At 52.9% G+C, this 17,075-nt stretch overlaps 1 protein-coding gene across 1 annotated transcript in view; it reads right to left on the reverse strand.

Moving 5' to 3' along the window:
* The window catches only part of tgfbi (transforming growth factor, beta-induced), a gene marked incomplete at its 5' end in the record, with an annotated part of 38,923 nt that overhangs the window by 13,295 nt on the left and 8,553 nt on the right, over positions 1-17,075 (reverse strand). The window contains 3 exons of the mRNA XM_079671355.1: positions 1-55; positions 5,767-5,912; positions 8,598-8,735. The exon at positions 1-55 is cut by the window's left edge and continues 82 nt beyond it. Coding sequence (XP_079527481.1) covers positions 1-55; positions 5,767-5,912; positions 8,598-8,735 — 339 coding nt within the window. The remainder of the gene's footprint in view (positions 56-5,766; positions 5,913-8,597; positions 8,736-17,075) is intronic.

Below are 17,075 nucleotides of genomic sequence, written 5' to 3' on the forward strand. Positions count from 1 at the left end.
CGTAGCGTCCCATCTTATCATGAGCCGCGATGCAGGCGTTCTCAATGCACAGGTTCTATACACACACACACACACACACACACACACACACACACACACACACACACACACACACACACACACACACACACACACACACACAACACACACACACACACACACACACACACACACACACACACACACACACACAGCACGTCATGAGATGCTGAAGATAAATCATAATAAACTCTTAAAGGTATTTTATTCATCTGCACACGTTCCACATTCCTCAGACAAGTGAACATTTTTCCTGCTGAGAGTCTCAAACCTTTGATCCTGAAGCTAAACAATAAAAACTGACACACACACACACACACACACACACACACACACACACACACACACACACACACACACACACAGTGTCTGGAAAGATTTAGCAGCCGTGGGAAGCAGGAAACTTCTTGTGGTCTGCAGAGTTCATTACTGAGAGAATGTGAGCCGCACACGAAGGAGGAGAGACACGGAGGACACATTAGAGACATATCAGAGACACGTTAGAGACACATCAGAGACACAGAGCATACGCTAGAGACACATCAGAGACACAGAAGACACGTTAGAGACACATCAGAGACACGTTAGAGACACATCAGAGACATGTTAGAGACATATCAGAGACACGTTAGAGACACATCAGAGACACAGAAGACACGTTAGAGACACATCAGAGACACGTTAGAGACACATCAGAGACACAGAGGACACGTTAGAGACACATCAGAGACACAGAGGACACGTTAGAGACACATCAGAGACACGTTAGAGACACATCAGAGACATGTTAGAGACATATCAGAGACACGTTAGAGACACATCAGAGACACAGAAGACACGTTAGAGACACATCAGAGACACGTTAGAGACACATCAGAGACACAGAGGACACGTTAGAGACACATCAGAGACACAGAGGACACGTTAGAGACACATCAGAGACACGTTAGAGACACATCAGAGACACAGAGGACACGTTAGAGACACATCAGAGACACAGAGGACACGTTAGAGACACATCAGAGACACGTTAGAGATACATCAGAGACACGTTAGAGACACATCAGAGACACAGAAGACATGTTAGAGACACATCAGAGACACAGAGGACACATTAGAGACACATCAGAGACACAGAGCACACGCTAGAGACACATCAGAGACACAGAGCACACGTTAGAGACATATCAGAGACACAGAGCACACGCTAGAGACACATCAGAGACACAGAGGACACGTTAGAGACATATCAGAGACACAGAGCAGACGTTAGAGACACATCAGAGACACAGAGGACACCTTAGAGACACATCAGAGACACAGAGCAGACGTTAGAGACACATCAGAGACACATTAGAGACACATCAGAGACACATTAGAGACACATTAGAGACACATCAGAGACACGTTAGAGACACATCAGAGACACGTTAGAGACACATCAGAGACACAGAGGACACGTTAGAGACACATCAGAGACACAGAGCAGACGTTAGAGACACATCAGAGACACATTAGAGACACATCAGAGACACATTAGAGACACATTAGAGACACATCAGAGACACGTTAGAGACACATCAGAGACACAGAGGACACGTTAGAGACACATCAGAGACACAGAGCACACGCTAGAGACACATCAGAGACACAGAGGACACGCTAGAGACACATCAGAGACACACATCAGAGTCTCTGAAGAGTCCAGAGACAGAAACCATGAGAGTAACGTCAGCTGCACAACTAGAGCAACAAACTAAAACCTCCAGACTCAGAGACAGTTTCCTCCCTCCGATCATAAGAGCGTGAAACACCTGAACTCTGTGAAGAAGATCCAGAACCTTCATCTGTTTGCATCTTGTATCAATATTCCAACTAATGGGGCGGAGCCTGCGAGCTAGTTCAGGCAGTCAACTCGAGCACTTGTGCTGCATTCATACCTAAGGCCCCTTGCCACTCTACAACCAACCAATCAGAGTCTCCTTAATATGCTGCTCTATTTAACCTGCCAGATCTCTCTCCACGCTTTGCTTGCTGCTGCTTTGCTGCAGCTCAGACACGTGCACACATAGGCATCAGGGTGGGCTTGAGCCCCTACCCTTTTTCTTCCTCCAGAGAAAGTGCCCTTTTTTTATTTTTTATAAATGAATATATATGTACTGCAGTTTGCGCTGTTTCCCTTTCCAACAATGTATTGATTGAATACAAAATGTAAATATCAGGTCGGGAGATTAGACTGTGAAGTTCCTCCCACCTTACTGTCCCTTCAGACAGACAGGTAGCAGCACCTCCCAGTCCCTTCAGACAGACAGGTAGCAGCACCTCCCACATTACAGTCCCTTCAGACAGACAGGTAGCAGCACCCCCCAGTCCCTTCAAACAGACAGGTAGCAGCACCTCCCAGTCCCTTCAGACAGACAGGTAGCAGCACCTCCCACCTCACAGTCCCTTCAGACAGACAGGTAGCAGCACCCCCCAGTCCCTTCAGACAGACAGGTAGCAGCACCTCCCACCTCACAGTCCCTTCAGACAGACAGGTAGCAGCACCCCCCAGTCCCTTCAGACAGACAGGTAGCAGCACCTCCCACCTCACAGTCCCTTCAGACAGACAGGTAGCAGCACCTCCCACCTTACAGTCCCTTCAGACAGACAGGTAGCAGCACCTCCCACCTCACAGACCCTTCAGACAGACAGGTAGCAGCACCTCCCACCTTACAGTCCCTTCAGACAAACAGGTAGCAGCACCTCCCACCTCACAGACCCTTCAGACAGACAGGTAGCAGCACCCCCCAGTCCCTTCAGACAGACAGGTAGCAGCACCTCACAGTCCCTTCAGACAGACAGGTAGCAGCAGCTCCCACCTTACAGTCCCTTCAGACAGACAGGGAGCAGCACCCCCCAGTCCCTTCAGACAGACAGGTAGCAGCACCTCCCACCTCACAGTCCCTTCAGACAGACAGGTAGCAGCACCTCCCACCTCACAGACCATTCAGACAGACAGGTAGCAGCACCCCCCAGTCCCTTCAGACAGACAGGTAGCAGCACCTCACAGTCCCTTCAGACAGACAGGTAGCAGCACCTCCCACCTTACAGTCCCTTCAGACAGACAGGTAGCAGCACCTCCCACCTCACAGTCCCTTCAGACAGACAGGTAGCAGCACCTCCCACCTCACAATCCCTTCAGACAGACAGGTAGCAGCACCTCCCACCTCACAGTCCCTTCAGACAGACAGGTAGCAGCACCTCCCACCTCACAGTCCCTTCAGACAGACAGGTAGCAGCACCTCCCACCTTACAGTCCCTTCAGACAGACAGGTAGCAGCACCTCCCACCTCACAGTCCCTTCAGACAGACAGGTAGCAGCACCTCCCACCTCACAATCCCTTCAGACAGACAGGTAGCAGCACCTCCCACCTCACAGTCCCTTCAGACAGACAGGTAGCAGCACCTCCCACCTTACTGTCCCTTCAGACAGACAGGTAGCAGCACCTCCCAGTCCCTTCAGACAGACAGCTAGCAGCACCTCCCACCTCACAGTCCCTTCAGACAGACAGGTAGCAGCACCTCCCACCTCCCTGTCCCTTCAGACAGACAGGTAGCAGCACCTCCCACCTCACAGTCCCTTCAGACAGACAGGTAGCAGCACCTCCCACCTCCCTGTCCCTTCAGACAGACAGGTAGCAGCACCTCCCACCTTACTGTCCCTTCAGACAGACAGGTAGCAGCACCTCCCACCTCCCAGTCCATTCAGACAGACAGGTAGCAGCACCTCCCACCTTACTGTCCTTTCAGACAGACAGGTAGCAGCACCTCCCACCTCCCAGTCCATTCAGACAGACAGGTAGCAGCCGGCCAGGGGCCCATGCCCCAATGGCATTGGCCGGTTCATGCAGTCTTCAAAGTAACCAGGTAACCTAAATTAATTTGTAATTTTTCTGTCCAATGACCTTGCTCCCTTTCATGTCATGTGATACCTTGTGTGACGAGCGAACCGTTACTGTACTGTAGCTAGCAGCAGCAAGTTGGGCAGCATTATAAAACATGTAATAGCTTGCATTTATAATGTGCAGCAAACCAATGCACAAGAGCAGCGCTCCAAAGAGAAAGGCCAAGAGAGAACAAGGAGGTGTAGCAGCTAAACTGACAACATTAGAACGGTTTCTGTCCTCGAAATCGAGCGCTAACGTTAGCAATGTTTACTTGCAGCGGCAGCCGGAGGCTAACGATAGCTCACCTGCCCCACCACCATCATTGCCATCTAGCTCCACAAGTGAAGCTGTACCCGTGGCTGTGCGACCTTCCTCTCCAGCCAGGAGGAGAGGCTGGATTTGGCTGTGCCCGGCGGTGGTCCAACAGTTCCCCCAAGGGCCCCAACCGATAGGGGACTCTATGGCAATATTGAGACCCCCGATGCCAAGATCAAAAGCTATAATATAGCAGCCGGTCTATGTAGGCCTACCGGCCCATCCCCCAGAGACAAGCATCAAGGGAACAGGGGGAGTCCTCTTCTTAGTTTGCTGTGCCGTTGTCAGGCTGTGGTTGATAGCCTACATGTGGCGCTTCTGAGTGGTTGTGTGTGTCCGTGCGTGTGTGAGCGCATCAGCGTGCGCTTATGTTTGGGGCGCCAAAACAATATTTGCACCGGGGCCAATCACAACCTTGTTACGCCACTGGGGAGACACTTAAAGTGAATACAGTAAGATGTGTATCTAATAACGTCATCACAATCGCCACATTGATATGCAAAGTAGGCGTTAGCTAGGCCTGATCTGCATGCAGATACCAAGGCAGGTGAAACGGATCAAACTAAAAAACACATCACCTCACAACTTCCCCAGAGAGTTACAGTTCAGATTAGCTTTGAATCTCTAGATGGATTCAGACATGGTAAAACGAACACCATCCATTAGAGTGAAAGAACACATGGAAGCAAAACAGACCAAAATAACAAGTCCGATCTTTGTGCCGTAATGTCCTCAAACAGTAACTCCATCATTTTGATTGTTGGCTGCTCATTTCATAACTATTCATCTTACTAGTCTGGTGTCTGCTCTTGTGCGCAGTGCATACTAAAGAAGACCATTGTCTCTGTGTTAGCTGATTGTTTTGTAGAATTCTTTTGAGTAGGCCTATTAAACGTGAGTGTGAGGGTATTCAAATAAGTTGGTCAGTAAGTCAAAGACATTTTTTTAATAAATGATTATGGGAAGTGCCCTTTTTCTCACTTGAGCACCCTCCCCCCAAAATGCACGTCCCTGCTGCAGCTACTCCACGTCGCTGCTGCTTGCTGCCCCCCCACCACCCCAGCTTCCACCTGTAGGCTCGGGGGGTAGTTATCTAATCATCACTCATCATGCTGTGTATCTGCGGAGTGACGAGGCCCGAGCCGAGACGCATCACTCAACTATGCTGCTTCTAAAGCATGTTAAAGAAACACGTGAGTGGTCTGACTGAACTTGGAGACTCTTCTTGCACTATTCTCTGTGTTATTGTGCTCTGTGGGAGGAGCCTGTGACTTCAGATCTTCATTGATAAAAATACACTGAAGCTATGGACCAATGACAATATTCAATATTCAAATCGCTCTTTTCTAAAATGTGTCGCTGATGTTTTTCACATACAAATGTTTTCAGGATATTTTCTGATTAGAGTGAGGTGAGCCCACTCTTGAATCATCCAATGAGAGGGCAACAGGTGTGTGCATGCTTCTCTCTGATTGGTTCTTACGTTTCGGTAGACGAACACCCTCAGCTTAACGCCCCCCAGCGTCTCCAGCTCCTGCCCGTGGTACAGAGACTTGGAGGACAGCTGCGTCCTCAGCAGGTGATTGGTCATCAGCGTCCTCATGTCGGGCGTCATCGTCGTGTCACTTCCTGTTTCAGACACACAGAAGCTCAGTTTCTTTAAAGGTCTCCTATCCTATAAAGTCACATTGTGATGTCTTCTCTACATCAACATGTGTCCCCGCCCGGTGTGCCCGGTGTGCTGGAAGAGAGAGAGGGGGGGGGGGGGGGGGGGGGGGGGCTACAAAGATCTGTTTGGGGTTTGGAGCAGGACACTTCAGAGACATGTCCTTAGTAACAGCTGGAAGAGAGAGGGGGGGGGGCTACAAGGACCTGTTTGGGGTTTGGAGCAGGACACTTCAGAGACATGTCCTTAGTAACAGCTGGAAGAGAGAGGGGGGGGGCTACAAGGATCTGTTTGGGGTTTGGAGCAGGACATTTCAGAGACATGTCCTTAGTAACAGCTGGAAGAGAGAGGGGGGGGGCTACAAGGATCTGTTTGGGGTTTGGAGCAGGACACTTCAGAGACATGTCCTTAGTAACAGCTGGAAGAGAGGGGGGGGGGCTACAAGGATCTGTTTGGGGTTTGGAGCAGGACATTTCAGAGACATGTCCTTAGTAACAGCTGGAAGAGAGGGGGGGGGGGGGGGGGGGCTACAAGGATCTGTTTGGGGTTTGGAGCAGGACACTTCAGAGACATGTCCTTAGTAACAGCTGGAAGAGAGAGGGGGGGGGGCTACAATGATCTGTTTGGGGTTTGGAGCAGGACACCTCAGAGACATGTCCTTAGTAACAGCTGGAAGAGAGAGGGGGGGGGCTACAAGGATCTGTTTGGGGTTTGGAGCAGGACACTTCAGAGACATGTCCTTAGTAACAGCTGGAAGAGAGGGGGGGGGGCTACAAGGATCTGTTTGGGGTTTGGAGCAGGACACTTCAGAGACATGTCCTTAGTAACAGCTGGAAGAGAGGGGGGGGGGGCTACAAGGATCTGTTTGGGGTTTGGAGCAGGACACTTCAGAGACATGTCCTTAGTAACAGCTGGAAGAGAGGGGGGGGGCTACAAGGATCTGTTTGGGGTTTGGAGCAGGACACTTCAGAGACATGTCCTTAGTAACAGCTGGAAGAGAGGGGGGGGGGGGGGGGGGCTACAAGGATCTGTTTGGGGTTTGGAGCAGGACACTTCAGAGACATGTCCTTAGTAACAGCTGGAAGAGAGAGGGGGGGGGGCTACAATGATCTGTTTGGGGTTTGGAGCAGGACACCTCAGAGACATGTCCTTAGTAACAGCTGGAAGAGAGAGGGGGGGGGCTACAAGGATCTGTTTGGGGTTTGGAGCAGGACACCTCAGAGACATGTCCTTAGTAACAGCTGGAAGAGAGAGGGGGGGGGCTACAAGGATCTGTTTGGGGTTTGGAGCAGGACACTTCAGAGACATGTCCTTAGTAACAGCTGGAAGAGAGGGGGGGGGGCTACAAGGATCTGTTTGGGGTTTGGAGCAGGAAGCTTCAGAGACATGTCCTTAGTAACAGCTGGAAGAGAGGGGGGGGGCTACAAGGATCTGTTTGGGGTTTGGAGCAGGACACTTCAGAGACATGTCCTTAGTAACAGCTGGAAGAGAGGGGGGGGGGGCTACAAGGATCTGTTTGGGGTTTGGAGCAGGACACTTCAGAGACATGTCCTTAGTAACAGCTGGAAGAGAGGGGGGGGGGGCTACAAGGATCTGTTTGGGGTTTGGAGCAGGACACTTCAGAGACATGTCCTTAGTAACAGCTGGAAGAGAGGGGGGGGGCTACAAGGATCTGTTTGGGGTTTGGAGCAGGACACTTCAGAGACATGTCCTTAGTAACAGCTGGAAGAGAGGGGGGGGCTACAAGGATCTGTTTGGGGTTTGGAGCAGGACACTTCAGAGACATGTCCTTAGTAACAGCTGGAAGAGAGGGGGGGGGGCTACAAGGATCTGTTTGGGGTTTGGAGCAGGACACTTCAGAGACATGTCCTTAGTAACAGCTGGAAGAGAGGGGGGGGGGGCCACAAGGACCTGTTTGGGGTTTGGAGCAGGACACTTCAGAGACATGTCCTTAGTAACAGCTGGAAGAGAGTGGGGGGGGGGCTACAAGGATCTGTTTGGAGTTTGGAGCAGGACACTTCAGAGACATGTCCTTAGTAACAGCTGGAAGAGAGGGGGGGGGGCTACAAGGATCTGTTTGGGGTTTGGAGCAGGACACTTCAGAGACATGTCCTTAGTAACAGCTGGAAGAGAGTGGGGGGGGGGCTACAAGGATCTGTTTGGAGTTTGGAGCAGGACACTTCAGAGACATGTCCTTAGTAACAGCTGGAAGAGAGGGGGGGGGCTACAAGGATCTGTTTGGGGTTTGGAGCAGGACACTTCAGAGACCTGTCCTTAGTAACAGCTGGAAGAGAGGGGGGGGGGCTACAAGGATCTGTTTGGGGTTTGGAGCAGGACACTTCAGAGACATGTCCTTAGTAACAGCTGGAAGAGAGGGGGGGGGGCTACAAGGATCTGTTTGGGGTTTGGAGCAGGACACTTCAGAGACATGTCCTTAGTAACAGCTGGAAGAGAGGGGGGGGGCTACAAGGATCGGTTTGGGGTTTGGAGCAGGACACTTCAGAGACATGTCCTTATATGTGAGAGCTGTGATAAAGACAGTCCAACAGGAGACCTTTGATGCTAATGCTAAGGAACATCTAACAGTCCTCAGTGATGGAATGAAAGACATGTTGAGGGGGGCGGGGGGGGGGGGGGGGGGGGGTTACCTGTGAAGGCGGCATCCAGCGGGGCAAGCATGGTGAGGGGTTCAGATCCGGTCAGGTGTGGGGTCAGACCCGCCTCCACAAACAGCTGGGTTGCCGTGGCGACAGCCGAGCCCTCAGCCAGCTCCAGCAGGACTTTAGCTGGAGAGAGAGAGAGCAGTTAGAGTCTGACAGGACCCCAACGGGACCCCCCTCCTCCTCACAGGGGGGGTCTTCTCCTCTAAAGGGACAGGTCAGAGTCTAACTCACTGAACGGGGGTCTCATCCTCCAAAGGGACAGGTCAGAGTCTAACTCACTGAACGAGGGTCTCCTCCTCTAAAGGGACAGGTCAGAGTCTAACTCACTGAACGGGGGTCTCCTCCTCTAAAGGGACAGGTCAGAGTCTGACTCACTGAACGGGGGTCTCCTCCTCTAAAGGGGCAGGTCAGAGTCTGACTCACTGAACGGGGGTCTCCTCCTCTAAAGGGGCAGGTCAGAGTCTGACTCACTGAACGGGGGTCTCCTCCTCTAAAGGGGCAGGTCAGAGTCTGACTCACTGAGCGGGGGTCTCCTCCTCTAAAGGGAAAGGTCAGAGTCTGACTCACTGAACGGGGTCTCCTCCTCTAAAGGGACAGGTCAGAGTCTGACTCACTGAACGGGGGTCTCCTTCTCTAAATGGGCAGGTCAGAGTCTGACTCACTGAGCGGGGGTCTCCTCCTCTAAAGGGACAGGTCAGAATCTGACTCACTGAACGGGGGTCTCGTCCTCTAAAGGGACACAGGTCAGAGTCTGACTCACTGAGCGGGGGTCTCCTCCTCTAAAGGGACACAGGTCAGAGTCTGACTCACTGAACGGGGGTCTCGTCCTCTAAAGGGACACAGGTCAGAGTCTGACTCACTGAACGGGGGTCTTCTCCTCTAAAGGGACAGGTCAGAGTCTGACTCACTGAACGGGGGTCTTCTCCTCTAAAGGGACAGGTCAGAGTCTGACTCACTGAACGGGGGTCTCGTCCTCTAAAGGGACACAGGTCAGAGTCTGACTCACTGAACGGGGGTCTTCTCCTCTAAAGGGACACAGGTCAGAGTCTGACTCACTGAACGGGGGTCTCGTCCTCTAAAGGGACACAGGTCAGAGTCTGACTCACTGAACGGGGGTCTCGTCCTCTAAAGGGACACAGGTCAGAGTCTGACTCACTGAACGGGGGTCTCGTCCTCTAAAGGGACACAGGTCAGAGTCTGACTCACTGAACGGGGGTCTTCTCCTCTAAAGGGACAGGTCAGAATCTGACTCACTGAGCGGGGGTCTCCTCCTCTAAAGGGACACAGGTCAGAGTCTGACTCACTGAACGGGGGTCTCGTCCTCTAAAGGGACACAGGTCAGAGTCTGACTCACTGAACGGGGGTCTTCTCCTCTAAAGGGACAGGTCAGAGTCTGACTCACTGAACGGGGGTCTTCTCCTCTAAAGGGACAGGTCAGAGTCTGACTCACTGAACGGGGGTCTCCTCCTCTAAAGGGACACAGGTCAGAGTCTGACTCACTGAACAGGGGTCTCCTCCTCTAAAGGGACACAGGTCAGAGTCTGACTCACTGAACGGGGGTCTTCTCCTCTAAAGGGACAGGTCAGAGTCTAACTCACTGAACGGGGTCTCCTCCTCTGAAGGGACACAGGTCAGAGTCTGACTCACTGAACGGGGGTCTTCTCCTCTAAAGGGACAGGTCAGAGTCTGACTCACTGAACGGGGGTCTTCTCCTCTAAAGGGACAGGTCAGAGTCTAACTCACTGAACGGGGTCTCCTCCTCTGAAGGGACACAGGTCAGAGTCTGACTCACTGAACGGGGTCTCCTCCTCTAAAGGGACAGGTCAGAGTCTGACTCACTGAACGGGGGTCTCATCCTCTAAAGGGACACAGGTCAGAGTCTGACTCACTGAACGAGGGTCTCCTCCTCGCAAGAGACACAGGTCAGAGTCTGACTCACTGAACGGGGGTCTTCTCCTCTAAAGGGACAGGTCAGAATCTAACTCACTGAACGGGGGTCTCCTCCTCTAAAGGGACACAGGTCAGAGTCTAACTCACTGAACGGGGGTCTCCTCCTCTAAAGGGACACAGGTCAGAGTCTGACTCACTGAACGGGGGTCTCCTCCTCTAAAGGGACAGGTCAGGGTCTAACTCACTGAACGGGGGTCTCCTCCTCTAAAGGGACAGGTCATAGTCTAACTCACTGAACGGGGGTCTCCTCCTCTAAAGGGACAGGTCATAGTCTAACTCACTGAACGGGGGTCTCCTCCTCTAAAGGGACAGGTCAGAGTCTAACTCACTGAACGGGGGTCTCCTCCTCTAAAGGGACACAGGTCAGAGTCTAACTCACTGAACGGGGTCTCCTCCTCTAAAGGGACAGGTCAGAGTCTGACTCACTGAACGGGGGTCTCCTCCTCTAAAGGGACACAGGTCAGGTTCTAACTCACTGAACGGGGGTCTCCTCCTCTAAAGGGACAGGTCAGAGTCTGACTCACTGAACGGGGGTCTCCTCCTCTAAAGGGACACAGGTCAGAGTCTAACTCACTGAACGGGGTCTCCTCCTCTAAAGGGACAGGTCAGAGTCTGACTCACTGAACGGGGGTCTCCTCCTCTAAAGGGACACAGGTCAGAGTCTGACTCACTGAACGGGGGTCTCCTCCTCTAAATGGACACAGGTCAGAGTCTAACTCACTGAACGGGGTCTCCTCCTCTAAAGGGACACAGGTCAGAGTCTGACTCACTGAACGGGGGTCTTCTCCTCTAAAGGGACAGTTCAGAGTCTAACTCACTGAACGGGGGTCTCCTCCTCTAAAGGGACACAGGTCAGAGTCTGACTCACTGAACGGGGGTCTCCTCCTCTAAAGGGAAAGGTCAGAGTCTAACTCACTGAGCGGGGGTCTCCTCCTCTAAAGGGAAAGGTCAGAGTCTGACTCACTGAACGGGGTCTCCTCCTCTAAAGGGACAGGTCAGAGTCTGACTCACTGAACGGGGGTCTCCTCTTCTAAAGGGGCAGGTCAGAGTCTGACTCACTGAGCGGGGGTCTCCTCCTCTAAAGGGACAGGTCAGAATCTGACTCACTGAACGGGGGTCTCCTCCTCTAAAGGGACAGGTCAGAGTCTGACTCACTGAACGGGGGTCTCGTCCTCTAAAGGGACACAGGTCAGAGTCTGACTCACTGAACGGGGGTCTCCTCCTCTAAAGGGACAGGTCAGAGTCTGACTCACTGAACGGGGGTCTTCTCCTCTAAAGGGACAGGTCAGAGTCTGACTCACTGAACGGGGGTCTTCTCCTCTAAAGGGACAGGTCAGAGTCTGACTCACTGAACGGGGGTCTCCTCCTCTAAAGGGACACAGGTCAGAGTCTGACTCACTGAACAGGGGTCTCCTCCTCTAAAGGGACAGGTCAGAGTCTGACTCACTGAACGGGGGTCTTCTCCTCTAAAGGGACAGGTCAGAGTCTAACTCACTGAACGGGGGTCTCCTCCTCTAAAGGGACAGGTCAGAGTCTGACTCACTGAACGGGGTCTCCTCCTCTGAAGGGACACAGGTCAGAGTCTGACTCACTGAACGGGGTCTCCTCCTCTAAAGGGACAGGTCAGAGTCTGACTCACTGAACGAGGGTCTCCTCCTCTAAAGGGACACAGGTCAGAGTCTAACTCACTGAACGGGGGTCTTCTCCTCTAAAGGGACAGGTCAGAATATAACTCACTGAACGGGGGTCTCCTCCTCTAAAGGGACACAGGTCAGAGTCTGACTCACTGAACGGGGGTCTTCTCCTCTAAAGGGACAGGTCAGAATCTAACTCACTGAACGGGGGTCTCCTCCTCTAAAGGGACACAGGTCAGAGTCTGACTCACTGAACGGGGGTCTCATCCTCTAAAGGGACACAGGTCAGAGTCTAACTCACTGAACGGGGGTCTTCTCCTCTAAAGGGACAGGTCAGAATCTAACTCACTGAACGGGGGTCTCCTCCTCTAAAGGGACACAGGTCAGAGTCTGACTCACTGAACGGGGGTCTCCTCCTCTAAAGGGACAGGTCATAGTCTAACTCACTGAACGGGGGTCTCCTCCTCTAAAGGGACAGGTCAGAGTCTAACTCACTGAACGGGGGTCTCCTCCTCTAAAGGGACACAGGTCAGAGTCTAACTCACTGAACGGGGTCTCCTCCTCTAAAGGGACAGGTCAGAGTCTGACTCACTGAACGGGGGTCTCCTCCTCTAAAGGGACACAGGTCAGGTTCTAACTCACTGAACGGGGGTCTCCTCCTCTAAAGGGACAGGTCAGAGTCTGACTCACGGAACGGGGGTCTCCTCCTCTAAAGGGACACAGGTCAGATTCTAACTCACTGAACGGGGTCTCCTCCTCTAAAGGGACAGGTCAGAGTCTGACTCACTGAACGGGGGTCTCCTCCTCTAAAGGGACACAGGTCAGAGTCTGACTCACTGAACGGGGGTCTCCTCCTCTAAATGGACACAGGTCAGAGTCTGACTCACTGAACGGGGTCTCCTCCTCTAAAGGGACACAGGTCAGAGTCTGACTCACTGAACGGGGGTCTCCTCCTCTAAAGGGACACAGGTCAGAGTCTGACTCACTGAACGGGGGTCTTCTCCTCTAAAGGGACAGGTCAGAGTCTAACTCACTGAACGGGGGTCTCCTCCTCTAAAGGGACACAGGTCAGAGTCTGACTCACTGAACGGGGGTCTCCTCCTCTAAAGGGACAGGTCAGAGTCTGACTCACTGAACGGGGTCTCCTCCTCTAAAGGGACAGGTCAGAGTCTAACTCACTGAACGGGGGTCTCCTCCTCTAAAGGGACAGGTCAGAGTCTGACTCACTGAACGGGGGTCTCCTCCTTTAAAGGGACACAGGTCAGAGTCTAACTCACTGAACGGGGGTCTCCTCCTCTAAAGGGACACATGTCAGAGTCTAACTCACTGAACGGGGTCTCCTCCTCTGAAGGGACACAGGTCAGGGTCTAACTCATTGAACGGGGGTCTCCTCCTCTAAAGGGACACAGGTCAGGGTCTAACTCACTGAACGGGGGTCTCCTCCTCTAAAGGGACAGGTCAGGGTCTAACTCACTGAACGGGGGTCTCCTCCTCTAAAGGGACAGGTCAGGGTCTAACTCACTGAACGGGGGTCTCCTCCTCTAAAGGGAAAGGTCAGAGTCTAACTCACTGAACGGGGGTCTCCTCCTCTAAAGGGACAGGTCAGAGTCTAACTCACTGAACGGGGGTCTCCTCCTCTAAAGGGACAGGTCAGAGTCTGACTCACTGAACGGGGGTCTCCTCCTCTAAAGGGACACAGGTCAGAGTCTAACTCACTGAACGGGGTCTCCTCCTCTAAAGGGACAGGTCAGAGTCTGACTCACTGAACGGGGGTCTCCTCCTCTAAAGGGACACAGGTCAGAGTCTGACTCACTGAACGGGGGTCTCCTCCTCTAAAGGGACAGGTCAGAGTCTAACTCACTGAACGGGGGTCTTCTCCTCTAAAGGGACAGGTCAGAGTCTAACTCACTGAACGGGGGTCTCCTCCTCTAAATGGACACAGGTCAGAGTCTAACTCACTGAACGGGGTCTCCTCCTCTAAAGGGACACAGGTCAGAGTCTGACTCACTGAACGGGGGTCTCCTCCTCTAAAGGGACACAGGTCAGAGTCTGACTCACTGAACGGGGGTCTCCTCCTCTAAAGGGAAAGGTCAGAGTCTAACTCACTGAGCGGGGGTCTCCTCCTCTAAAGGGAAAGGTCAGAGTCTGACTCACTGAACGGGGTCTCCTCCTCTAAAGGGACACAGGTCAGAGTCTGACTCACTGAACGGGGGTCTCATCCTCTAAAGGGACAGGTCAGAGTCTGACTCACTGAACGGGGGTCTCCTCCTCTAAAGGGACAGGTCAGAGTCTGACTCACTGAACGGGGGTCTCGTCCTCTAAAGGGACACAGGTCAGAGTCTGACTCACTGAACGGGGGTCTTCTCCTCTAAAGGGACAGGTCAGAGTCTGACTCACTGAACGGGGGTCTTCTCCTCTAAAGGGACAGGTCAGAGTCTGACTCACTGAACGGGGGTCTCCTCCTCTAAAGGGACACAGATCAGAGTCTGACTCACTGAACAGGGGTCTCCTCCTCTAAAGGGACAGGTCAGAGTCTGACTCACTGAACGGGGGTCTTCTCCTCTAAAGGGACAGGTCAGAGTCTAACTCACTGAACGGGGGTCTCCTCCTCTAAAGGGACAGGTCAGAGTCTGACTCACTGAACGGGGTCTCCTCCTCTGAAGGGACAGGTCAGGGTCTGACTCACTGAACGGGGTCTCCTCCTCTGAAGGGACAGGTCAGAGTCTGACTCACTGAACGGGGGTCTCATCCTCTAAAGGGACACAGGTCAGAGTCTGACTCACTGAACGAGGGTCTCCTCCTCTAAAGGGACACAGGTCAGAGTCTAATTCACTGAACGGGGGTCTTCTCCTCTAAAGGGACAGGTCAGAATATAACTCACTGAACGGGGGTCTCCTCCTCTAAAGGGACACAGGTCAGAGTCTGACTCACTGAACGGGGGTCTTCTCCTCTAAAGGGACAGGTCAGAATCTAACTCACTGAACGGGGGTCTCCTCCTCTAAAGGGACACAGGTCAGAGTCTGACTCACTGAACGGGGTCTCCTCCTCTAAAGGGACACAGGTCAGAGTCTAACTCACTGAACGGGGGTCTCATCCTCTAAAGGGACACAGGTCAGAGTCTGACTCACTGAACGGGGTCTCCTCCTCTAAAGGGACACAGGTCAGAGTCTGACTCACTGAACGGGGTCTCCTCCTCTAAAGGGACACAGGTCAGAGTCTAACTCACTGAACGGGGGTCTCATCCTCTAAAGGGACACAGGTCAGAGTCTAACTCACTGAACGGGGGTCTTCTCCTCTAAAGGGACATGTCAGAATCTAACTCACTGAACGGGGGTCTCCTCCTCTAAAGGGACACAGGTCAGAGTCTGACTCACTGAACGGGGGTCTCCTCCTCTAAAGGGACAGGTCATAGTCCAACTCACTGAACGGGGGTCTCCTCCTCTAAAAGGGACAGGTCAGATTCTAACTCACTGAACGGGGGTCTCCTCCTCTAAAGGGACACAGGTCAGAGTCTAACTCACTGAACGGGGTCTCCTCCTCTAAAGGGACAGGTCAGAGTCTGACTCACTGAACGGGGGTCTCCTCCTCTAAAGGGACACAGGTCAGGTTCTAACTCACTGAACGGGGGTCTCCTCCTCTAAAGGGACAGGTCAGAGTCTGACTCACTGAACGGGGGTCTCCTCCTCTAAAGGGACACAGGTCAGAGTCTGACTCACTGAACGGGGTCTCCTCCTCTAAAGGGACACAGGTCAGAGTCTGACTCACTGAACGGGGGTCTCCTCCTCTAAAGGGACACAGGTCAGAGTCTGACTCACTGAACGGGGGTCTTCTCCTCTAAAGGGACAGGTCAGAGTCTAACTCACTGAACGGGGGTCTCCTCCTCTAAAGGGACACAGGTCAGAGTCTGACTCACTGAACGGGGGTCTCCTCCTCTAAAGGGACAGGTCAGAGTCTGACTCACTGAGCGGGGTCTCCTCCTCTAAAGGGACAGGTCAGAGTCTAACTCACTGAACGGGGGTCTCCTCCTCTAAAAGGGACAGGTCAGAGTCTAACTCACTGAACGGGGGTCTCCTCCTCTAAAGGGACAGGTCAGGGTCTAACTCACTGAACGGGGGTCTCCTCCTTTAAAGGGACACAGGTCAGAGTCTAACTCACTGAACGGGGGTCTCCTCCTCTAAAGGGACACATGTCAGAGTCTAACTCACTGAACGGGGTCTCCTCCTCTGAAGGGACACAGGTCAGGGTCTAACTCACTGAACGGGGGTCTCCTCCTCTAAAGGGACACAGGTCAGGGTCTAACTCACTGAACGGGGGTCTCCTCCTCTAAAGGGACAGGTCAGGGTCTAACTCACTGAACGGGGGTCTCCTCCTCTAAAGGGACAGGTCAGGGTCTAATTCACTGAACGGGGGTCTCCTCCTCTAAAGGGACAGGTCAGGGTCTAACTCACTGAACGGGGGTCTCCTCCTCTAAAGGGACAGGTCAGAGTCTAACTCACTGAACGGGAGTCTCCTCCTCTAAAGGGACAGGTCAGGGTCTAACTCACTGAACGGGGGTCTCCTCCTCTAAAGGGACAGGTCAGGGTCTAACTCACTGAACGGGGTCTCCTCCTCTAAAGGGACAGGTCAGGGTCTAACTCACTGAACGGGGGTCTCCTCCTCTAAAGGGACAGGTCAGAGTCTAACTCACTGAACGGGGGTCTCCTCCTCTAAAGGGAAAGGTCAGAGTCTAACTCACTGAACGGGGGTCTCCTCCTCTAAAGGGACAGGTCAGAGTCTAACTCACTGAACGGGGGTCTCCTCCTCTAAAGGGAAAGGTCAGAGTCTAACTCACTGAACGGGGGTCTCCTCCTCTAAAGGGACAGGTCAGAGTCTAACTCAC

The sequence above is a fragment of the Notothenia rossii genome (genome assembly GCF_949606895.1).
Source record: "Notothenia rossii genome assembly, chromosome: 3".
NCBI classification, from domain to species: domain Eukaryota; kingdom Metazoa; phylum Chordata; class Actinopteri; order Perciformes; family Nototheniidae; genus Notothenia; species Notothenia rossii.